Raw genomic sequence first — 25,750 nt, forward strand, 5'->3', positions numbered from 1 at the left:
AAGCAATAGCGGTGTTTTGGCGTAAAACGCCGCAAATATATATTCAAATTCTTTTATACGCCGTCGTTTCAGTTGAGGAATTTAATTTTTTTAGTGGCATTTTTCGGGAAAATGCCGTTCTTATGTTTTAAAATTTGTCAAAACGGCGCCGTTTATCTTAAGGAAAGAAATATTTTGTGGCGTTTTTGATAAAAACGCCGCAATGATGTATTAAAATTTGCCAAAGCGGCGCCGTTTATCAACTGGAATAAAATCTTATAGTGGCGTTTTTTAGAAAAACGCCGCAAGAGTGAATTAATCTTTGCCAATACGGTGCCGTTTCTCTACTGGAATGAAATCTTATAGTGGCGTTTTTAAGAAAACGCCACAAGTGTGAATTAATGTTTGTCAATGCGGCACCGTTTTCTGTTCAGTACTCTATTTTGGTGGCGTTTTATATTAAAACGCTGCAAATATCGGAAGCAATAGCAGCGTTTTTGCTTAAAACGCCGCAAATATATCTTAAAATTTCTCTAAACGGCGCCGTTTCTTTACACGGTATTAAACTTATCAGTTTTATACGAGTATCAGGTTTTTTCTCCTCAATTCCCTGCTCCCAGCCCCAAATCCACAAATCCCTATCTTTTGAAATCCCTAACCAGTCAGAGGCAGATAGAGCAGTTTGTCGATTTCTTACCCGCCATTCTTCAATTGCTTTTTTCCTTACAAGGAAAAGCTTTAGTGTTTCGGTTTCTTTCATACTTACATAACCCAGACAGTGAAGACGAAGAAGGTTCGATTTTTTAAAGTTCCATTGTTTTCTTTGCCCGTGTATTTAAACTTTGGGTTTTCTTGTTTTTCTGATTTGTTGATGAGACTGAAATTAAGTGAAATCGTCTTCTCTGTGTATAGGGTTTTCGCTCCTTTCATTTATCTTCATCGTTGTCAAGGTAATGCTTTAATTTGTCGGTTTATTTTGTGTTAAGTTTTTAGTTTTATACGAATTATTCATATTGTCTTAAGCAGCAGTGAAATCATTTGATCATTGAACTCAATTTGATACAGTGCTTGTACCCCCAGCTTTTGGTTATAAACTTATGTCTAATATCTTTGCTGTACTGAGAATTGACTAAACTGTTTTGAAGTAATGCACCAATTAAAAGCTGAAGTTCCAGTCATTTTTGCCTGCTTTTAGAGAATGTCGTTCTCAGAAATATTTTCCACAGAGGAACAACTGGTCTTCACTAGTTTTGGGTGTAAAATACTTGGGGATTTGGTCAATAAGTTTTTCTCCCCATCTGTAATTAGGTCTTCTAATTTTATAAGCAACACAAGCTGATGGTAATCTAGGTAGAATTCTGTTTACATTAAATGAAAAGTCTTGGTCTTAAGCAGTTGAGTATTGCAAATTATCTACAAATGCTCATCATTATAATGTCTGAACTAGTTGTAATTATTGTTGCCTTTTTAATTTGATGATCTTATTTATCTGACTTTTGTTATGCACATAACTTAAGGTCTAATAACCAGTATATCTTTATTTATTTTTTGGATAAGTAATTATTGAGCAATATAGCATACCATATTCACTGCCTCTAGTTTGTTCTTCTAATTTTTTAAGGGCCCCAAAAAATATTTATACTGTTCTTATACTGTTCTTTATGTTCATGTTTTGTTCTCCAGGAGTAACACTGCATTTGCCCAGCTGTTAAAGAAAGGAGAACTGAAAATTGTGGATTAACCATTTGTTACTGCTCGTATTTAGGTAAGTTTGCTGATTTGGTCATTTATCAACAGTTGAATGGCTTGGAATTTTTGGTGCATTTCTTACTGCTCGTATTTATAGTACTGCTTTTAATTCGTTATTTTTGGAATTTTTTGTGCATTTCTTACTGCTCGTATTTAGGTAAGTTTGCTGATTTGTTGAAATATGTTTACAATATTTCTCATTGTTTGAAAATTACATGCATTTTAGTAAAGAAAAACTATAATTAGAAATGTATATTCAATATTTGATGTGAAATTGTATTTTTAGAACTAAATCCAAAATTATTTACTGTTAAAAGTACTCATACTTGAAAATAATTGTATCCAAATATATTATATGTCTTTGGTCCAAAATGTTATTGCACAATTTTTGTTTTTGCTAAGGAGCTTTGCTTTCACAAAGCGGACAGAGTAAAAGTGTCTTACGAAAAGCTACAGCGTGTTAGATTTTTTTGTAAAGTATAAAAATAGTGACTAATCTATTTGTTCTATTTTAATCATTCAACTATTAATTCTTTTATTTAATCACTAAACTTTTTGAAATTAAATACTTTAGCACGAAATGCGATTAATTGTAGTTAAATGAGAGACGAAAAGCTGACACGAGACTTTTTTATCGATCTAATACATATCTCTAATCTCTAACAATGATAACAGATTTAACCCTCTTAAATTTCTACAAAATTATAACAACAATCTCTTACATGAAAAATTTTAAAGCATGCTTCAATTCTAACAGCATAGAGTAAGACCTGCAGAACTTTTAATATTTCAATATATGACCATTCAATCTCGATTAAAAGGTACATATCTCTAATCTAATATTATTGTATTCAAAATTTCGCATGTTTTCGTATATTTTGAATGATAAATCAAGTTTGAATGATTTTTGTTTAATATTCCGATATAATCAACCGAAGATTTTCCTAACATAGTTATATGGTAGGAATTATATATTTTATTTACCTTAAATTTTATTAATTTTTTAAAATTAATATCCACATTTTAGATTGTAGATAAGATGCATTGATAGTAATAAAGATAATATGGGAAAAATAATAATGATTGATAAGATAATAAAAACACATATATATAGTTTATATGTAATTAAAAATGTCACATTACAGTATGTGATTATTAAAATAGCCAACAATTTTTTTAAACCCTGTTATAACATTTAGAATAAAAATCATAATTGAATAATAGTTTAGGTATCACAAATTAAATAACTTACATTAATTACATAACTTACAAAAATTAAGTAACTTACATAACTTACATAAATTAAGTAAATTAAATAACTTACATAACTTACATAAATTAAGTAACTTACATAACTTACATAAATTAAATAACTTACATAACTTACATAAATTAAGTAACTTACATAACTTACAAAAATTAAATAACTTACATAAATTAAATAACTGGCATAACTTAAATTATACATAACCTTCTTAACTTACATGATACACAACTCATATAATGATGTAGTACACAACTTACATAATCAATTAGGTACATAGCTTACATTACTTACAGTACTTACATAATACATAAAAATATATCATATCAGAAATTAAGTAAATTCATTTATGGTTATAACTGGCGTTTTAACTTACCCGTGCAAATTATTGTCAACGTCAGACTTCAAGAATTAAGAAATGGACCGGTCTTGGATGAATTTGTCAAGGGTTAGCAACGGTTATCGAAATGGAGTACAATATTTTCTAAATTTTTCATTTCAATATGCAAGCCAGGAGAACATGATTCTTTGCCCGTGTAAGAAGTGTGTCAACATAAACTGGCATTGTCGTGAGGTTGTATACGAGCATCTAATTGTTGATGGGTTTGTTCGGGGTTATAAACAATGGTTATTTCATGGAGAATGCCCGCCTAGTACTTCCTCTTCAACGATGGATGTATCTTACTCTGGTACTGCTTACCATCAGTCTGATAGAGGGGATGACATGGAAGGTATGTTGCGGGATGCATTTAATATGCATAATCATGGTGTCCAGTCGTTCCCAACGGACTTTGTGGCTTCTGATGATTGTAATATTGGGAGAAATGCTTTTACCGAACCGGGAAGTAGTGTACCTCATGAAGAGCCGAATGAAGATGCGGCGAAGTTCTACGCGCTACTTAATGACATGAACGAAGAACTGTATGAGGGATCAAAATTTTCAAAAATGTCTTTCTGTGTTCGTCTTTTTCAATTAAAATGTTTGGGAGGGTGGACCGAAAACTCTTTGACAATGCTGTTAGAGTTCTTGAGAGAAATGTTTCCTTTTGCAAAAATCCCTCAGTCATGCAAAGATATGAAGAAAATGATAAAAGATTTAGGCCTTGGGTACAACAAGATCCATAGTTTCCCAAATGACTGCATATTGTATTGGGGCGATTGGAGAAATCAACAGTGCTGTCATGTATGCGGCCACTCCCGTTGGATAAGTAAAAACGCAGAAGGTGGGAACGACGATGAAAATGATGCACAGTCAAGAAAGAAGCCAGTCAAGATTTTACGGTATTTTCTGCTGATACCGAGGCTTCAAAAGCTTTTCATGTCGTCGAATACAGCAGAGTCTATGACGTGGCACCATGATGGACGAACCGATGATGGATTATTAAGGCATTCGGCAGATTCTTTAGCTTGGAAATCATTTGACAATAAATTTTCAGGCTTTGCGAGCGATCCTAGGAGTGAGGCTTGGGCTAGCATCTGATGGATTTAATCCTTTCAAGATCATGAGCACTGCGTACAGTACTTGGCCAATAGTGCTTGTTCCTTACAATCTGCCTCCGTGGATTTGCATGAAGCAATCTTCCCTTATCTTATCTATGATTATCCCTGGTGAGAAAGGGCCCGGGAATGATATCGACATTTATTTACAGCCACTTATTGAAGAGTTAAAACAATTATGGGCTGGTGTCGAGACATACGATGTGTTGAGAAAGGAGAACTTTAATTTACGTGCGGCTTTGATGTGGACCATTAATGACTTTCCCGCTTATGCCAATTTATCCGGTTGGAGTACCAAGGGTCGTTATACGTGTCCTTGTTGTGCTGCACAAACATGTTCGCAATGGTTGTACAATGGGAAGAAGTTTTCTTACATGGGGCATCGTCGGTGGTTACCAGAAAATCATAGATTTAGATTTCAGAGTTCTGTATTTGACGGCACTGAAGAGTTCAGAGAAGCTCCTTCCCAGACCAGTGGCTCTGAAATATTGTTCATGTGTTGAGAAAAGAGAACTTTAATTTACGTGCGGCTTTGATGTGGACCATTAATGACTTTCCCGCTTATGCCAATTTATCCGGTTGGAGTACCAAGGGTCGTTATGCGTGTCCTTGTTGTGCTGCACAAACATGTTCGCAATGGTTGTACAATGGGAAGAAGTTTTCTTACATGGGGCAACGTCGGTGGTTACCAGAAAATCATAGATTTAGATTTCAGAGTTCTGTATTTGACGGCACTGAAGAGTTCAGAGAAGCTCCTTCCCAGACCAGTGGCTCTGAAATATTTTTCATGTTGGAAGATATGAATTTCATTTATGGGAAGATGAACCAACCGCCAAACACGCAAAGAAACAGAAGATCAAATGATGAAGCTGATGAAGACTCCGACGAAGAGGACGATCCTAATGAGGCGGACTTGTGGAAAAAAAGAAGTATTTTTTTTGAGTTGCCTTATTGGGAGCATCACTTTTTACGACACAATCTTGATGTTATGCACATTGAGAAAAATGTCTGCGAGAACATTGTGGGTACAATTTTGAATGTCGACGGAAAATCAAAAGACAATCTTCAGAGTCGACTTGATTTAGTCCAAATGAGAATTCGGCCTGATCTTCATCCTAATCCACTTCCGAATGGGAAATATCGGTTGCCGCCTTCTATTTTCTCAATGTCCAAGACAGAGAAAGAACTGTTTTGTATGGTGCTGAAGGATATGAAGGTTCCAGATGCGTATGCATCAAATATATCTCGATGTGTTAGTGTTAAAGATCGAAGATTATATTCGCTAAAATCACATGACTATCACATCTTGATGCAAGATTTACTGCCAGTTGCTCTACGATGTTGTATGCCCAAGAAGGTGACGTCTTGTATCATTGAACTATCTAACATAATGAAAGCCATTTGTGGCAAAGTTTTGGATGTTCAAGAACTTCAGAAGGTACAGGATCGAGCCGCTTTGACTTTATGCAGCATGGAGAAAATCTTCCCACCTTTCTTTTTCACCATTATGGTTCACTTGATAATCCATCTCCCGCACGAAGTAATTCTTGGCGGACCCGTTTTCTATCGATGGATGTATCCCATAGAAAGGTGTTAATTAAAATTTTTAAAATTTTCCTTCATTCACCTCTATGCCTTTAGTTACAACTTTTGATAATGTTGTATATTGTGTTTAGGTTCCTATCCAAATTAAAGTCTTACTGCCGCAACAAGCGATATCCAGAAGGATCGATTGCTGAAGGCTACTTGGCAGAGGAATGTATGACCTTCTGCTCAAGATATTTGGAAGATGTCGAAACAAGGTTGAACAGACCAAATAGGAATGCTGGACGCACAAACTATAACTTAGCCGATACTTATTTGTTCCAAAGTTTTGGAGAACCAATCGGCAAAGTTGAAATTGCAGAATTAGATCATTTAGCGTGGGTACAAGCACATCGATATGTTCTGTTTCACCACGAATCATTGGAACCTTTACGGAAGTAAGTTCTACAAATTTTATAAATATTTATCAAACTAAAAATTGTTTATCTTCTAACAAAGTGAACATTTTTTTTAAACATAGTGAGTACAAACAAATATTGAGATCTCGTTCGCGCTCCTGAAGAACACAACATCGAGATATCAATAAGTTGTTTACAGAATCTTTTTATGAATGGTTAAGCCAAACGGTATGTAGTTGGAGCTTCCGCTTACAAATAATAATGCTTTCTCATAACATTTTTAATTACTCAGTTTACTTTCCATTCAATAGGTTTGGAGTGGGAAGAACGTAAACAATAAAGTTAAATGGCTCTCCCAAGGTCCAAATCGAGTGGTTAAAAGATATAGTGCGTTCCTCATCAACGGATTTAGATTTCATACATTACATCACGAGAGGTTGAGGAGAACGCAAAATTGTGGAATAGTTGTTAATTCTGCAATTACAAGTTATGCTAGTGCTAGGGACAATAATCCTGTCGAGGGAAATGTGGAATATTTCGGACATCTTACTGACATAATTGAGTTGGATTACTACAGCAAATGGAAAGTTGTCTTATTTCGAGGTGATTGGGCTGATGTTAATACAGCTCGTGGAATTAAGCAAGATCAATTTGGTTTTACAATGGTGAACTTTGACCGATTGATTCACACAGGACAACAACTGATAGATGAGCCGTATGTATTCTCATCTCAAGTCAAACAAGTTTTTTACTCAAAAGATCCAGTCGATGAGGGTTGGTACGTTGTACTCCGTAACATCCCTAGAGACTTGTTTGACATGGGCAGTGGAAGTAGAGATAACATCGACGACAGATCAGAAACTTTGCCCTTTCCAGAACAAAACTTAAACGATAATATCCCTAGTACTAGTACACAATTTCAATGGGTTCGTCAGGATACGGATGAAGATATTTACGAATAATGATGTAGTAAGATTTTACGATTGTTTAATTATATGTAATATCATAAATTAAATCTTGGTCTTATTATATATTTCAACTATTTTATATGTGCTGTTATTGCTGTAATTAGTTATTAAGTTTTCAACTATTTTATGTGTATTGCAGATATAATGCCTAGAAGAAAAATTCTAAGGGGAAGCATTGTTCAAAATGACCCAAACTTGACAGAAACAAATAGTACTAAACAACAGACAGCAATTGGATCTTCGAATGTTCCGATTACAGCTGAGGATCCTACAGAAGTTCAAAGTAATTTTACATTTAATTTACATGCGTGTTGACTTATAGTTGATTTATTTTTCAAATTATTATATTATAATATACCATTTGTAGCTGAAAATGGTGGGACGCGCAGAGGTCGAGGACGTACGCTACTTAGAGAGTTATACGAGTTAGATCCAGTCCAGCGTGTCAAAGTTGGACGAAACAGTTTTGGTCAGCCTGTTGGATCAAAAGCTCGACTTTTAGCAGGATACATGGGCATTTTAGCACGAAATCCGAATATGTTGCCTATCAACTATGAGTCATGGCATCAAATGCCCAATAGCAACAAAAACCAAGCCCTCGATAATATTAAGGTAACAAAATGTTAATGTCATATGTAATGCTTGGGAAATAGTTTTATTTATATTTACTTTATTAACTTGTGTTTTTTGTTTTTTGTAGGCGAGGTTTGCTTTAGAGGTCTCGGATGCTTATGTAAAGAAGGCATTGGGAAAAAGATGGAGAGACAATAAAAGTACTTTGAAGAAAAATTATTATAAGACAAAAACAACCCTCGATGAGAAATTGCAAAATGTCCCGCCGGGTATGTTGAGGTACCAATGGGAAGATGCGGTTAGATTTTGGCATTCGAAGAAAGGCGAGGTATGACGTACTTCCAAACTATTATAATTATTTTGGTTTATAGTATTTTCTGTTTACGTAATAAAAGTTTCATAACGTAGGATCGTGAACAAGTTGGAAAAAGCAGCAGGCAGAAACAAAAATTCACCCACATAGCCGGGTCCAGAAGTTTTGCATGTGTAGCTGAGGCGGAGGTATTTTTAACTTTTTAATATTCTCAAATATGTATAACTTTCTATTAAATAATATTTTTACTACTATATTGTAGGAACTGTCGTCCGGTCAAAAAGTTGGACGCCTTCAACTTTTTGAAATTACACATAGGAAGAAAGATGGATCTCCCATGACTCCTGAAGCTGGTGAAATAATGGTACGTTTACTTAATACGATTTGACTTGTTTTAGTTATTTATAGTGTTTATTTTCTAATGGTTTAATTCATTGCTTGTAATGCGACTATTGTTATGTTGCATATGTTTTTTAATATATAATATTGCGTTCCTAACTATGTGATTTATTTATTAGGAAAAACTAAAAGATAAAAAGGCGGAGTACGAAGCGATTGCTTCTAGTGATAGTTCTGTTCATCTTGAAGACATTGATAACCGGATTATTACTGAAGTTTTGGGTCCTGAAAGGTATGGTCGAGTTCGATTTCAAGGATCTTTTGTTAGCCCAACCCAATATTTTGGATCCAGCTCGCACCAATACATGGCTTCGGGGAGTCAGGCTCAAGCTGAAGTTCAGAGGTTAAAAGACCAGATGGCTCAGATGCAAGCAACCACAGCTGAGGTTCAAAGGAAATATGAAGAACTCCAGCTACAACTTCAAGCAGAGGCGGCAGCGAGGGAAGCAGCGGCTGTAGTGAGGGAAGCGGAGGCTGCAGCGAGAGAAGTAGAGCAGAGCAAAAAGTACGACGAACTCCAGCAGCAGCTTCAGATTATGATGAAGACGTTTCAGTCGCAACTTCCGTCGTCATAGTGTATGGCATAAATATTTTTATCATTTTAACATTTAACATTTTTGCAAAAATAATATGAATTCACTTTTATTTATTGATATTAATATTATTTTATTCGTTTAATTTGAAATATTATATAAATTTATTGCTTTTGGTTGGTTTAGATCAAGTTGTTTTTGATTTGTTGCTATAGGAGGGCTGAAAAAATGAAAAATTTAATCTAAAAAAATCCCAAAAATAGTGGCGTTTTTATATAAAAGCACCGCTAACGAACATGTTCTTTAGCGGCGCTTAGAAAAAAATACCGCTAAAGACCATGTTCTTTAGCGGCGCTTAGAAAAAAACGCCACTAAAGACCATGTTCTTTAGCGGTGTTTTTGTTTGTAAACGCTGCAAACGTTTGCGACGTTTTCATTAGCGGCCTTTTTTGCGGCGCTTTTGGCCTAAAAAAACGCCGCTAAAGACCTGTTTTGATTTTTATTTATGTCCTCACATAATTTATTTTTGTTATAATATTAGTTATAGAAATGTTACTAATTGATTATTCAGCATTCGGTTTGCTTTTCGTGTGCAAGTTAGGTTCAACTGTGTGCGCTCATTGTTATCAGCATCCAGCAGAAAATCTCGCACTCATCGTGTTGGTGAAACTCTTACTATTTTGGTTGGCATGCACCTATTGGCTTATGTTATATTAAGCTTAGTTAGAGAATTATTTCATACTTTAAGACGTATAAATAGACAAGTTAATTAATGACTTCGAATTATCTTACTATAAATAAGGAATCACTCGAAAATTAATTAATGACTTTGAAATATTATTTTATTAAATAATTAAATTTTGAGGTGAAATTTTATTACTAGGTCATCATGGTTTCATAAGGACAAGTTAATTAAATTAATTTGTTCATAGATTTTTATCGGTAAAGTTGTCGTGAGTTTAACGAAATTAGAATTAAGTTGAGAAAATAATTTAGTTAATTTAATTAATTAAAAGAATAAAAAATATTTTGAGCATAAAAAATATTTATTGGAATAAAATTATATGAGTTGGTTTAAAAACAAAACAACCTATATAATTAACCCGATAAATAAAATTTCCCAAAAAGACCCGATATAGGACGGAGGGGATGCAAACCAGTATGGACCCATTGAACTGGATTTTTATTATTTTTTAATCTTGATGATTTATTTAAACGAACTAAACAGACTAATCGAAACTATTAAACCAACAAATTGATAACTTGATTGGTTCGAATTCTGAAAACGTTCGATAAAGAACATAAGTATTTAGATCCTCTCAAATATTGGATTACATCTTCAACCTTATGTGGAACATTTAACACTTCCATGGGAGAAAATGCAATCAATGTTCCAAACCCTAATTCGATTTTGATGTCAACAACATCTCTTTAAGACGCTTCAAGTGAGCAACTATCTTATCGGTATCAGGCAAGTTGTCTTTGATTACAGGGACTGATTTGAAATTTTGGATCCACGAGCTCACTCGAGGGAATTTGTGTGGCTCAAAGACTTTAAGCCCTGCTGCGTCTTCGATAGCCCCGAGCCAGTGAGCAACCATGCAAAATGCAATGTCCACCATGTTTATCTCGTCTCCATCGAAGAATTTTTCCCCTCCGATTAGCACATGTTCTTCCATGGCTTCCAGCATTTCTAGCCACTCCTTCACTACCGCCTATTGTTCTTCACCTTCAGTTCAATAAAGCTTTGCGATTATAGGACTCTGTTTTAAACAGAGATTCTAGTATCAGCCATCAAAATTTATGTACCAAAAAAATTTTCAAACTACAAAGAGCTAGAATCTTAATTTCAACTAGGTTAAAATATGTTACAAGTACTTGTATTTTACAAGAATCTTAATTTTTTATTTCAAGAAATTTAATCCCACTACTGTTAAAGTACTTTACGGGTTTGAAACTTAACCACTACTCCCACATTGGGGCTTGAACTTTTTTTGTTCAAACTAGTCCCTGAACTTGGCGATTGTTCTCAAGGTATGGCCTAGACCATTTTTTGTTCAAGTTAATCCCTAAACTTGACAATTGTTCCCACATTGAGGTTTGAACTTTTTTTGGGTCCAAGTTAGACATTGTATGATAAACCACTAAAAAAATTTAATCAATAAAAAATTAATATTTTCAATGATTAGTATTTTACACATGTTTGATAATTCAAAATAAAAAAATAATCCAATAGAATTTTTTCTATAAAAAAAGTGTCGAAAATGATGAGTAAATAAAAGTTAATTATCGCTTAATGGAGAATATTTTCAATTAACTCAATTTTATTTTATTTATTTTAATATTATGTTATCCTATAAAAACTAAATGTTTAAAAATATAAAAAGACAAAAATATCTACATAATCTTATAAGCTACCTAGTAGATTAAATATTTTTTTAGTAATTTCCTAAATTGAGACATGGTTGGTGGGTGACACCGACTTAGTAAAAAACTTAATAAATAACTAGAAATTCTAACATACATATGCATGTGAATACCACAAATTTCGAATGCAAATTGAGTTAGTGTCTAGTTAACTTATGACATCAACTCAGTTAAAAGCTTTATTAATATTAACTATATATACAACTGGTGGAGGTAATAAAACGTGCATAATAAAATAAAAATGTATAAAAATATCAAAATAAAACTTTAGTTGAATGGTATATTAAAAACTTTAATAGTGCAATTGGCATGGGTTTAATTCCTACCATTCTTTAAAGTGACAAGACTAAATTAACCTTGAATAATATTACTTATTTTAATTACGTAAAGGCCTTCTCGTAATTTCCTAAACAAGTTGGTGCCTGGTTGACTTGTGACACCAACTTAGTCAGTGCTTTATTAATACTAGAAATTCTATCACGCGCGTATGCATGTGAAAACCACAAATTTAGAACACAAATGTGTGTTAAAAATAACATACAATAAATAATAAAATGTATAGGTTGACACTAAATAATAATAACACGTAAAATTTGAAGATATTAAAATGAAAATGAATAGATTAAAATTGTTTATCATGATGTTATCATTAATCTTGAGTCGGTGCTGAGTTAAGTTGAGACACCAGTTTGGTCAAATATATATAATTGATTGGGGTAATAGAGTGTGCACAATACAAATTGAAATGTACAAAATATTAAAATAATGCTTTAATTGATTGATAAATTAAAAGTTTTTCTAAGTCAATTGACTAGTTTTCAATTCCCATCATACGTATTTTTTATTATTTTTAAATAGAAAAATTAAATTACCCTCAAATATATAAATTATTTTACTTGCAGAAAAAATATTATCGTATTTTTTTCTAATTTAGTTGGTACCACACTTATCAAGTCAATACAACGCTTAAAAAATAATATTGACTATTTATTCAAAAAATATTGACTATTGATATAGATAAAATAAATATAAATAAAAAAAATCCATAAATGGGAAAATTGCCATATGCATCAAATAAATAAATAAAGGTTTAATTCAAAATTAGTATCTAAACTATGTCAATTTTCTCATTTTAAGTACCTAAATTTTTCGGTAAAAAATATGCTTAAACTATTAAATTCGTTATATTTTATCTAAAAAGTGTACGATGCCAATAAAATTAACCGTTTAAATATCAATTTTGCAAAAAAAAAACACTTAAGCACCTAAGTTGTAAATACGATATAGTTTGAGGATTAATTTTGCATTTAAGCCAAAAAAAAAGAAAAGAAAAGGATTTTACCTTGTCATCGGCAAATTTGATCCAAAACAGAGCAACGGCTCTGTCATAGGGATCAGCCGGCAGCAAGGGATTTTGCGGCCAAATTTCATCGATATATCTAAGGATGACGGTGGATTCGCAGACCGGTTTTCCGTCATGAACGAGCACCGGGACTTTCTTATGAATTGGATTATATTGAAGAAGCAAAGGACTCTTGTTGGAGAGATCTTCTTCGATGTATTCGTAAGGTATGCCTTTGAGTTTCAGAGCCCAAATTACTCTGAAACGTACGGACTAAGCCAAGCTCCGAACAGTTTCACGACCGCCATGGTTGGGAGATTAGTCGATTTTCTGGTAGATCCTGAGAGCGGTGAGTGTAAATTTATAATAGGATTAGTAGTCAAAGATGAAGTGTTAATAACAGGAATTCAAGAAAGCATATAAAAATATTTTTATATAATAATATAAGGTAATGTCATGCATGATGCAACTTTATTACTTGGTTGTTGTAATTTGAATAAATATTTTGAGAGAATGTGTTTAAATCGGTCAGGTTATTAATTTGTCGATTTGATAAATGTGATTGTTCAATAAAAATAAAATAATTTTATTAAAAATATTTAAAAATTCAGTCCAATTCTCAATTTAATTAATTTTTTAATTTATTTTTGTTTGTCTCAGATTACATTTTAATCAGTTATGTTTAAAATACATTGTACTCTGTCATTAACCTCTGTTACCTCCTAATGGCAATCCTATGTGGCAGTCCAAATGAGTTTTAAATGTCGACTTTAGTGTCCAACTGGGATAATGATAGGTTTTTAATTAATTACACCTTGAATTGGAAAATATTATTCTTATCCTAATTAGATATCTAAAGTAGCATTTAGAACCCATCTGGATTGCCACATAGGATTGTCATTAGGGAGGTAACAGAGCTTAACAGTAGAGTGACTACTTCGTAACAAAACAATAACATAAATGACTAAAACGTAACATTTCAAACATAATCAACTAAAATGTAATCTGCGGCAAACAAAAATAATTATTTTTATAGTTTATCCATATTTGTTTTGCAGTTTATAAAGATGATTTGTGATTATTCTTTTCAATAATACTGTTTTTAAAATATAACTTACCATTACACTTAATGATTAGATAAGATAAATTTTTAAATACAAAAACGATAAATATATATAAACAATATTGTTGTATATCATGATTAGTCTAATTTAAATACAACCTAAACTCTATCTGGTATGTTCGATGTTTTACGTAAGCAAACGTCATCATGTTTGATTCCAAGAACTTGCTAGAAATTTTTGAGTCATTGTGCATATATTGATACACTAATAGTAATTATATCGTATGCATATGGAAATTATAAATTTAAAATATATATGTGGGAGATTTTAGATAGTCTGTTTCTTTATCACAACCGAGAACTTAATAAAATGACGATATTTATTGATAATTTAGACACGGGCAATTGATAATATTAAATTCTTCAAATTTTAAAGCGTATTGTATAACGGAGGTTAAGACATGTTCATGAGAAAGATAATAAAGATGCATATTTCATAGCTAAAACAATTTTAGACAAGAATGAAGGTGTTAGGGTTTTCGATGAAGGTCCCGGGGTGCTCATAGCTAATTTAAAATGTTTGATTTAGTAATTTGATTTCGTTTTCATAACTGATTGGATTGATAGTATTTAGTTGTTCTCGTGACTTATTCTTAGCTAAAAGACCGAATAGCTGTCCTTTATTTTGAAGTGGTCGTATTTTTACAATAGTTATTTTTTTTTAATTTCAAGTTTAAATTTGTACTAACTATTTTTTTGTGTGTGTGAGATAAAAAAAATTACATCAAATTTTAATGTGACATTCCTTGTCAGTATCTGTTAACGAGTCAGGTAAGAGATGTTACATCATCAGAACATCTGAAGTATAGCATTCATTCCATGCCTTATTAGTATAATCTTGTACACTAATCTTATGGCATGGCAACTATACCTGAGACAGTTAGTAAGATAACAATATTCCAAATACATATTTATATTCATGATCACTTACCATAGTTTCATATAATACTTATTTATGCCATGCTCATCTCAATTAAATTCATAACATTTCATATCATTATATACAAATCAAATCATAAGACAAGTAGAATAACAGTATATATATATATTGAATTCAAATCATGAAAGTACAAATAGTATTAGCTAGTCGTCTACAACTTTTGCCTTTTCTTTCTCTCAAGATGGCTCGATGTCATCTTTAGCTAAGTTTGATAAATCAATTACAAAAATGGTATTATTTTCACTCAAACTCATGAAAAATATATAATCAATTATATTTTCATTTTATTCATTTTAGTCCTTATATCCAAAATGTTCTTATTTCTCGATAGTTATCATGAAAGCAAAATTCGATTTCATATCCTTCCATTAGCGACCTTGTATTTTTAATCTATACCATAAGTTTATAATAGCTTTAACTTTATTCAATTTTGCCCCTAATTTCACAAAATCATCTTTTAAGCTAAACTTAATTTCCAACTTAATACTTAACATAATCTAAACTTACTAAGTAATGATCTCTTCAAATTCAAGCTTAAAATCATCAATTAAAACTTTAATGGCAACTTTCTGAACATCTAACAATGGAAGAAAATAACACGTGTTAGCTAAATCCCGTGGTTCAAACTTTATAAAAATCTTAAGGAAAGAACTTAATTGCGGCGATTAATTTTGGATTAAAATGGAAAAGAAAACAAAGATGTTTTTCCTTCTTCTTTTCAGCTTTGGACAGCCAAACAAAATGAGGAAGATGATAACTTCATCTTTCTCTCCACTCTCTTAGTATTTATACTATGATTACACCCTTAATTAGCTTAATTAATCACCATTAGTGGTCAAGCTAAGTAAGATAAGTGGATGTAATCATACTATTCCACTATCGTATTTAAATAACAGTCAATTAATTCCAAGATCCTAAAATTAATTATTAATTAAGTCCTCAATCATTTTCTAAATTAAAATTTCAATAGCGGTTAAATTTTTACAAATTAATCCCTGAACTTTAACTAACGGGTCATTACAAGTTAATTAAAAGAATAAATAATATTTTGGGCATATGAAAGATATTTATTGGGCTAAAAAATAATATCAGATAGTTTAAAGACAAGATAACACATATAATTGACATAATTAAAGTAGAATGACTAGATCCAAATTTTCAACATAATAAAGGGACACAAACATAGATAAACCACTCTCTTACCATATAGGTATAGATTAATAAATATAAAAATCAATAAATGGGAAATCGTCATATGCATCAAATAAATAAGGTTTAACTGCAAAATTGATGCTTAAGCTATATCAATTTTCTCATTTAGGTACCTAAATTTTGTCAAAAATATACTTCAACTATTAATTTCATTACATTTTACCCAAAAATTGTACGATGTCAATAAAACATGGTACTGTGTTTTTTGGTAAAATAAGATAAATTTAACAGTTTAAATATCATTTTTGACCCAAAAAAAACGTGAGACACCTAAGTGAGAAATACGATATAGTTTGAGGGTTATTTTTGTATTTAAACCAAAAAAAAAGATTTTACCTTGTCATCAGCTAATTTGATCCAAAACACAGCAACTGCTCTCTCATGGGGATCAACCGGCAGCAAGGGATTTTGCGGCCAAATTTCATCGATATATCGAAGGATGACGGTGGATTCGCAGATGGGTTTGTCGTAGTGAAGGAGTACCGGGATCTTCTTATGAATTGGATTATATTGAAGAAGCAAAGGACTCGTGTTGGAGAGATCTTCTTCGATGTATTCGTAAGCTATGCCTTTGAGTTTCAGAGCCCAAATTACTCAGTAACAGTACGGACTAGGCCAAGCTCCGAACAGTATCACGACCGCCATGGTTGGGAGATTCGTCGATTTTCTGGTAGATTGTGAGAGCGGTGGGTGTAAATTTATAATAGGATTAGCAGTCCAAGCTTTGAGTTAAAGAAAGTATATAGAAAGGTAATGTCATGCATGATGCAATATAAAGTAATTTAAGATGGATGCCACTTGTCTCACCCCCAAGATGTTATGTAGAGTTGAAAGATAAAATTTGAAGTTAAAATTAAATATAAACATTTTAATATAATATTGACCTTCGTTAAAGAATTTATTAGCTTTGAATTTTATATGATGGCTTGATAGCTAAAAGTGCTCATCATTCCGCGTTTGTTGTTTGGGTTTTACTCTATTATTGTAATTCACAAAAAAAAATAATCTATCAACTTTCAATGGATTATATTTTGAAAACTTCTCGAAAATGAATTAGACCTCTCCTCGACAAATTTAAATATAAAAAAGTAACTTCGAGTAAAAAGCATAAATACATGTAATTTTTCCAAAAATATATATAATGCAATGCCGCATGAAGAGACAATACAAATATTTTTTATTTGGAATATTTTGAATACTATTTGGAAGTAAATTGAAAACAATTTGTTAAGTGATCAATTTGATAAAAATTGAAGTAAGGATGAAATTGTAAAATTTGTAAAATTCCAAATGTTAAAGGTTGATTAGTGAAATCTAAAAATTTGGTGTTGTACTAAATTATATGATTATGAAATATGAAAGTTGAAATTATAGGGATTAAATTGTAAAGATTCCAAAACACGAGTTTTAGAACTAATTTATATGGGTTGTGAATTTACTATTCTAAAAATAGAATATGAAAGTTTAATGGTTCAAAAATCATGGACTAATTTGTGGAAAATTTGATAAGATTTTAATAGTAGGAATAAAATTATAAAATCTCGAAATTTAAAAAAAAAGAATAGAAAAGAAGAGAGAGATTGTTTTGCAAAACTAGGCAAACTGGGATTTAAGGCTGAATTGAAAAAAAAAGACTTCCAGGTACTAAATTGTAAAATAGTGTAAAATTGGGAGTTTGGGACCAAATCGTAAAAACTATGCAATTATAAATTTAAGGGTTGTCTAGTAAACTTGAAAAAATATAGGAGTGGAAATGAGCAGATTAGTTACATAAGTGTTTAAATGTAATATTTGAAAATTTTACTAAATTAAGTGCATTAAACTAAAATAATTGAGTAAAAAAATTGAAACTTGAATCAGTAAAGATTAGATACATTAAAGTGAAGAGAATTATATTATGAAGTATATCTTAAAAAGAATATGGCTAAGGTTACGGCGACAAGACTCATTGAGGTCTAAGTATTTGAAGATCAACCTTATTCTGTGCAATATTTAGTGCAAAAGACTATATTAGTGTTACATGGGCTAATGCGTTATCTTAATAGTATCGTGTAAAGTTGTTTATTTTACCAAAAGAAAAAAAAAGGAAAGGCAAAGTGTAGTTAGTATTAGTACATTTTGAGAAAGGATTAAATTTTAAAATTAATTAAATATTATATTGCAATATAGGTATGAGGTTCTGGTACATGTGTTTCAAAGTTTCAATATGTTAGGATCGTCCCGATTAAGCAACGAACAAGTAAAAATAGTAGAAGAAATTGAGAAGATGAACACACAAATTTAACGTGGAAAAACCCCTCAAAAGAGGATAAAAAACCACGGGCAAAGATAATTTTACTATAATGGCAAAAGAATGAAGAGTACAAAAGATGGAGATAAAAACTAAACCCCAAAAACCCGAAAAACAAAGAACCCTCAAACGTAAACACAAAATTCTCTAAATGTGTTATGAGTTCTAATCTAATGGGTGTCTCTTTTAATTCTAAGATTGTAAAGGAGCCTATTTATAGGCTAAATTAGTAAGTCAAATAAACTATACTAATAAATGCTAAATATATTATACTAATAAATACTAAATCTTCTAGAAAGAAAATATATTTTTGTTTAACTTGACTTGCAAGCAATCTTTTAGAATTTGGGTCACACAATTCTAACACAATACATTGGTTCTGATACTATGAACGAGGTACTAATATCTTTGTTCTTAAAATCGTAAATTTACCTGAAAATATCATGGAAAAAGGATTTTGGTTTCTCTAATTAAAATTTTAATAATATACAATTTTAGAAAGAGATTTAATATCATATGGAGTCTAGATAACGTTAGAAAAGTAAGCAAGGGTTAGGGATTGAAACTGAAAATTTTAATGTGACATTCCTTGTCTATATCTTTTAACGAGTCAGGTAAGGGTTGTTAGATCATCGGAACATTCAAAGTATAGCATGCATTCCATACCTCATCAGTATAATCTTGTACACTAATCTTATGGCATGCCAAATATACCCGAGTCAATTACTAAGGTAATAATATTCCAAAAACATATTTATATTCATGATCACTTACCATAGTTTCATATAATACTCATTTATGCCATGATCGTCTCAATTAAATTCATAACATTTCATATCATTATATACAAACCAAATCATGAGACATACTTACCGCAAGCAAGCTAGTTTTTAACTGTATATATATATTTTGAATTCAAATCATGAAAGTAAAAATCGCATTAGCTACTCGTCTACAACTTTTGCCTTTTCTTTCTCTCGAGACGGCTCGATGTCGTCTTTAGCTACGTTTGATAATTCAATTATAAAAGATCATTTATCTTTGATGTTTTAGCAAACATGTCATCATGTCGAGGGAGCATTTGACTGTAAAATTAAACCGTGCTAATGTGTTGACATGTAATAAGTGAAAATTATTTTAGAACTAACTACTACTTAAATTATTCGAAAATTCTATTTTATTATATATTATATGTTTATGTAATAAGTGGATGTAATCAAACCCTTTCACCATCATATTTTAATAACAGTCAATTAATTCCAAGGACCTCAAATTAATTATTAATTAAGTCCTCAATCATTTTTCTAAATTAAAATTTCAAAAGCGGTTGAAATTTTATAAATTAATCCCTGAACTTTAATTAATGATTTTCTTGATTAAATTACTTAACCATTCTTTATTATATTTTCATACTAACTTCATAAACCTTTTCTATTCATGATTCCACTAACTCAATTTACGGAATTGGATTTTAAAATTGTATTTTTTTTTGACAATGTTTAAAATCAGGTCATTACAAGTTAATTAAAAGAATAAATAATATTTTAGGCATATGAAAGATATTTATTGGGCTAAAAAATATATCAGTTAGTTTAAAGACAAGATAACACATATAATAGACTTAATAAATGAAAAGGCCTATAGGTGGCAAACTAATATGGACCCATTGAAATTTTTTTATTTTGATTTTGATAATTTATTTAAACAAACTGATCGAAATTATTGGACTAACAAAGCAGTGACTTGATCAGTTCAAATTTTGAAAACATTCGATAAAGAACACAAGTTTCCAAACCCTAATTCGATTTTGATGTCAACAGCATCTCTTTACGACGCTTCAAGTAAGCAACTATCTTATCGGTATCAGGCAAGTTGTCTTTGATTACAGGGACTGATTTGAAATTTTGAATCCATGAGCTCACTCGAGGGAATTTGTACGGCTCAAAGACTTTAAGCCCTGCTGCATCTTCGATAACCCCGAGCCAGTGAGCAACCATGCAAAATGCAATGTCCACCATGTTTATCTCATCTCGGCCAAAGAATTTTTTCCCTCCAATTAGCGCATGTTCTTCCATGGCTTCTAGCATTTCCAACCACTCCTTCACTACCACCTGTTGTTCTTCACCTTCGGTTCGATAAAGCTTTGCTATTATAGGACTCTGTTTTAAACAGAGATTCTAGTATCAGCCATCAAATTTTATGTACAAAAAAAATTTTCAAACTACAAAGAGCTAGAATCTTAATTTCAACTAGGTTAAAATATGTTAAAGTACTTGTATTCTTTGTATGTTTGCAATTTAGTCCTCCTATTTTTTATTTCAAGAAATTTAATCCCACTACTGTTAAAGTTAAAAAGGGTTAAATCACTTTACAGGTCTGAAACTTAACAACTACTCCCACATTGGGGCTTGAACTTTTTTTGTTCAAACTAGTCCTTAAACTTGGCGATTGTTCTCAAGGTATGGCCTAGACTATTTTTTGTTCAAGTTAATCCCTAAACTTGACAATTGTTCTCACATTGAGGTTTGAACTTTTTCTGGATCCAAGTTAGGCATTGTTTGATAAACCACTAATATTTTCAATGATTAGTATTTTACACATGTTTGATAATCCAAAATAAAAAATAATCCAATAGAATTTTTTTCTATAAAAAAGTGTGGAAAATGATGAGTAAATAAAATTTAATTATCACTTAATGGAGAATATTTTCAATAAACTCAATTTTATTTTATTTATTTAAATATTATGTTATCTTATAAAAACTAAATGTTTAAAAATATAAAAAGACAAAAATATCTATATAATCTTATAAGTTACTTAGTAGATTAAATATTTTTTTAGTAATGTCCTAAATTGGGACATGGTTGGTGGGTGACACCGACTCAGTAAAAAGCTTAATAAATAACTAGAAATTCTATCACACACGTATGCATAGAGTACCACAAATTTCGAATGCAAATGTATGTTTAAGAAATTAGCGTACAATAAATAATGAAATATATGATTTGAAACTAATTAATAATAACATGTGAAACATATTTGATGTTAAAATGAAAAATAGATTAAAAGTTGTTTATCATTTTGTTGTCTTCAATCTTGAGTCAGTGTCGAGTTAACTTGTGACATCAACTCAGTTAAAAGCTTTATTAATATTAACTATATATACAACTGGTGGAGGTAATAAAATGTGCGTAATAAAATAATAATGTACAAAAATATCAAAATAAAACTTTAGTTGAATAGCAAATTAAAAACTTTAATAGTACAATTGGCATGGGTTTAATTCCTACCATTTTTTAAAGTGATAAGACTAAATTAACCTTGAATAATATTACTTATTTTAATTACGTAAAGGCCTTCTCGTAATTTCCTAACCAAGTTGGTGTCTGGTTGACTTGTGACACCAACTTAGTCAGTGCTTTATTAATACCAGAAATCCTATCACGCGCGCATGCGTGTGGAAACTACAAATTTAGAACACAAATGTGTGTTTAAAAATAACATACAATAAATAATAAAATCTATAGGTTGACACCAAATAATAATAATAACACGTAAAATTTGAAGATATTAAAATGAAAATGAATAGATTAAAATTGTTTATCATGATGTTATCATTAATTTTGAGTCGGTGCTGAGTTAAGTTGAGACACCAGTTTGGTCAAATATATATATAATTGATTGGGGTAATAGAGTGTGCATAATACAAATTGAAATGTACAAAAATATTAAAATAATGCTTTAATTGAGTGATAAATTAAAAGTTTTTCTAACTCAATTGACCCGTTTTCAATTCCCATCATACGTGTTTTTTATTATTTTTTAAATAAAAAAATTAAATTACCCTCAAATATATAAATTAGTTTAATTACATCGTATTTTTTTCTAATTTAGTTGGTACCACATTTATCAAGTCAATACAACACTTAAAAAATAATATTGACTATTTATTCAAAAAATATTGACTATTGATATAGATAAAATAAATATAAATAAAAAAATCAATAAATGGGAAAATTGCCATATGCATCAAATAAATAAAAAGGTTTAATTCAAAATTAGTATCTAAACTATGCCAATTTTCTCATTTTAAGTACCTAAATTTTTCAGTAAAAAATATGCTTAAACTATTAAATTCGTTATATTTTATCTAAAAAGTGTACGATGCCAATAAAATTAATCGTTTAAATATCATTTTTGCCAAAAAAAAAACTCTTAGACACCTAAGTGGTAAATACGATATAGTTTGAGGGTTAATTTTGTATTTAAGCCAAGAAAAGAAAAGAAGAGGATTTTACCTTGTCATCTGCAAATTTGATCCAAAACAGAGCAACGGCTCTGTCATAGGGATCAGCCGGCAGCAAGGGATTTTGCGGCCAAATTTCATCGATATATCGAAGGATGACGGTGGATTCGCAGATGGGTTTTCCGTCATGAACGAGGACCGGGACTTTCTTATGAATTGGATTATATTGAAGGAGCAAAGGACTCTTGTTGGAGAGATCTTCTTCGATGTATTCGTAAGGTATGCCTTTGAGTTTCAGAGCCCAAATTACTCTGAAAACGTACGGACTAAGCCAAGCTCCGAACAGTTTCACGACCGCCATGGTTGGGAGATTAGTCGATTTTCTGGTAGATCCTGAGAGTGGTGAGTGTAAATTTATAATAGGATTAGTAGTCAAAGCTTTGAGTAAGGTAAAGATGAAGCGTTAATATATATAATAATATAAGGTAATGTCATGCATGATGCAACTTTATTACTTGTTTTTTGTAATTTGAATAAATATTTTGAGAATCGGTGTTCGTATCAATCAAGTTATTAATTCATCGATTTGATAAGTTTAATTAGTTTGATAAAATAAATAATAATAATTTCATTAAAAATATTTAAAAATTCAGTTCAATTTTCAATTTAATTAATTTTTTAATCGGTTTAAGTTGTTTAATACTCTTCATCGAACAAATAAATTCGACCAACCGGTTTGATCCATATATATTTGCTTAAATAATATGTTTTCTCTTATATAGTTAATGTCTCATATATATTTTTGTTTGGTAAATTATAAAAATAGTTATTTTTGTTTGTCTCAGATTACATTTTAATCAGTTATGTTTAAAATACGTTGTAGTCACTTACATTATAGTTTTGATACGATATGGTCACTCTGTCATTAACCTCTGTTACCTCCTAATGGCAATCCTACGTGGCAGTCCAAATGAGTTTTAAATGTCGACTTTAATGTCCAACTGGGATAATGATAGGTTTTTAATTAATTACACCTTGAATTGGAAACAAAAAAAAAAACCGTTCTTCTCCTTTTTCTTTTAGTTTTCTTTTTCATTTTGACTAAAAAAATTATTCTTATACCAGTTAGATATCCAAATTGGCATTTAGAACCCATCTGGATGCCACATAGGATTGTCATTAGGGAGGTAACAGAGCTTAATGGTAGAGTGACTACTTCGTAACAAAATAATAACATAAATGACTAAAACATAACATTTCAAACATAATCAACTAAAATGTAATCTGAGACAAATAAAAATAACTATTTTTATAGTTTATCCATATTTGTTTTGCAATTTATAAAAATGATTTATGATTATTCTTTTCAATAATACCGTTTTTAAAAATTTGACTCGAATTTTTTTCTTAAAAATATAATATAACTTACCATTACATTTAATGATTAGATAAGATAAATTTTTAAATACAAAAACGATAAATATATATATAAACATTGTTGTATATCATGATTAGTGAATATAATATATTATATCTTTTAGGTATTTTTAAAATTATCTAATTTAAATACAACCTAAACTCTATCTGGTATGCTCGATGTTTTACGTAAGCAAACATGTCATCATGTTTGATTCCAAGAACTTGCTAGAAATTTTTGAGTCATTGTGCATATATTGATACACTAATAGTAATTATATCGTATGCGTATGGAAATCATAAATTTAAAATATATATGTGGAAGATTTTAGATAGTCTGCTTCTTTATCACAAGCAAGAACTTGATAAATTTACGATATTCACAGATAGTCTAGACACGGGCAATTGATAATATCAAATTCTTCAAATTTTAAAGCGTATTGAATAATGGAGGTTAAGACATGTTCATGAGAAAGAGAATAAAGATATGCATATTTCATAGCTAAAACAGTTTTAGACAAGAATGAAGGTGTTCGAGTTTTCGATGAAGCTCTCGGGGCGCTCATAGCTAATTTAAAATGTTTGATTTAGTACTTTGAGTTCGTTTTCATAACTGATTGGATTGATAGTATTTAGTTGTTCTCGTGACTAATTCTTAGCTAAGAGAATGAATAGTTGTCCTTTATTTTGAAGTGGTCGTATTTTTACAATAGTTATTATCTATTTTTTTAATTTCAAGTTTAAATTTGTACTAACTATTTTTTTTTGTGCGTGTGTGATAAAAAAATTACATCAAATTTCCTTGAAGAAAAGCTTTGCTACTTTTATCACATTGCAACATCGCTAAGACTGCATCAGGAGGGTTCTCAAAAATCTATAAACTTATCTTCCATTCTAGAGTCATCTTTGCCAAGCAATCGGCCACTGAATTAGCTTCTCTAGGAACATACCGAATCCACCACTGCCCTTCAGGTTCTAAAATTCGTTTAACTCTCCTAAGCATAGTAACTCTTGGGTCATCCCCCCACTCTCTTGTAGGGCTTTGACCACCTCCGGATTATCAATTTGAACTATTCTTTATTTTATGTCTAACTATTGTAAAACTTATGTAATAAATAAGTATTTTCCTCGTGTTCTTAGACTAATAATAAAACGAGGCATTAGTATTATTTTATCCCACATCACTTAGATAAGGGTTTTGAACTTTGTGTAAATGTTATTTAACACTTCCATAGGAGAAAATACAATCAATGTTCCAAACCCTAATTTGTTTTTGATGTCAACAACATCTCTCTACGACATTTCAAACAAAGCTAACATCTTAGTAGTATCAAGCAAGTTGTCTTTGATTACAGGGACTGATTTGAAATTTTGGATCCACAAGCTCACTCGAGGGAACTTGTGTGGCTCAAAGATTTTAAGCCGTCTCTCTCCTTCGCTAAATGAATAGGTTTGTTATTAATTGGATATGGTCACAGCTGTATTGAGATCAAATCCACTAAAAATTGATGATTTGATTGGCTTAATCGCCAATTC

General features: G+C 31.0%; 1 protein-coding gene, 1 long non-coding RNA gene and 1 pseudogene across 2 annotated transcripts; 1 reads left to right on the forward strand and 2 right to left on the reverse strand.

The window, feature by feature from the left end:
- The first annotated feature begins 569 nt into the window (after positions 1 to 569).
- LOC107927714 (uncharacterized) lies at positions 570 to 7,683 on the forward strand. Its single transcript, XR_001692496.2, has 4 exons — positions 570 to 772; positions 892 to 929; positions 1,663 to 1,744; positions 7,540 to 7,683. It is a non-coding gene; the product is annotated as an uncharacterized lncRNA (long non-coding RNA).
- Positions 7,684 to 10,366: 2,683 nt separating this feature from the next.
- Positions 10,367 to 13,366, reverse strand: LOC107927629 (probable glutathione S-transferase; annotated as a pseudogene).
- Positions 13,367 to 20,210: 6,844 nt separating this feature from the next.
- Positions 20,211 to 23,244, reverse strand: LOC107927628 (probable glutathione S-transferase). Its single transcript, XM_016858740.2, has 2 exons — positions 22,851 to 23,244; positions 20,211 to 20,711 (listed from the first exon to the last, which is right to left on the reverse strand). Exons 1-2 carry the CDS (start codon positions 23,157 to 23,159, stop codon positions 20,349 to 20,351), a joined length of 672 nt encoding a protein of 223 aa, XP_016714229.1. The 5' UTR covers positions 23,160 to 23,244; the 3' UTR covers positions 20,211 to 20,348.
- Positions 23,245 to 25,750: the final 2,506 nt, after the last annotated feature.

The sequence above is a fragment of the Gossypium hirsutum genome, chromosome D02, assembly GCF_007990345.1.
Source record: "Gossypium hirsutum isolate 1008001.06 chromosome D02, Gossypium_hirsutum_v2.1, whole genome shotgun sequence".
NCBI classification, from domain to species: domain Eukaryota; kingdom Viridiplantae; phylum Streptophyta; class Magnoliopsida; order Malvales; family Malvaceae; genus Gossypium; species Gossypium hirsutum.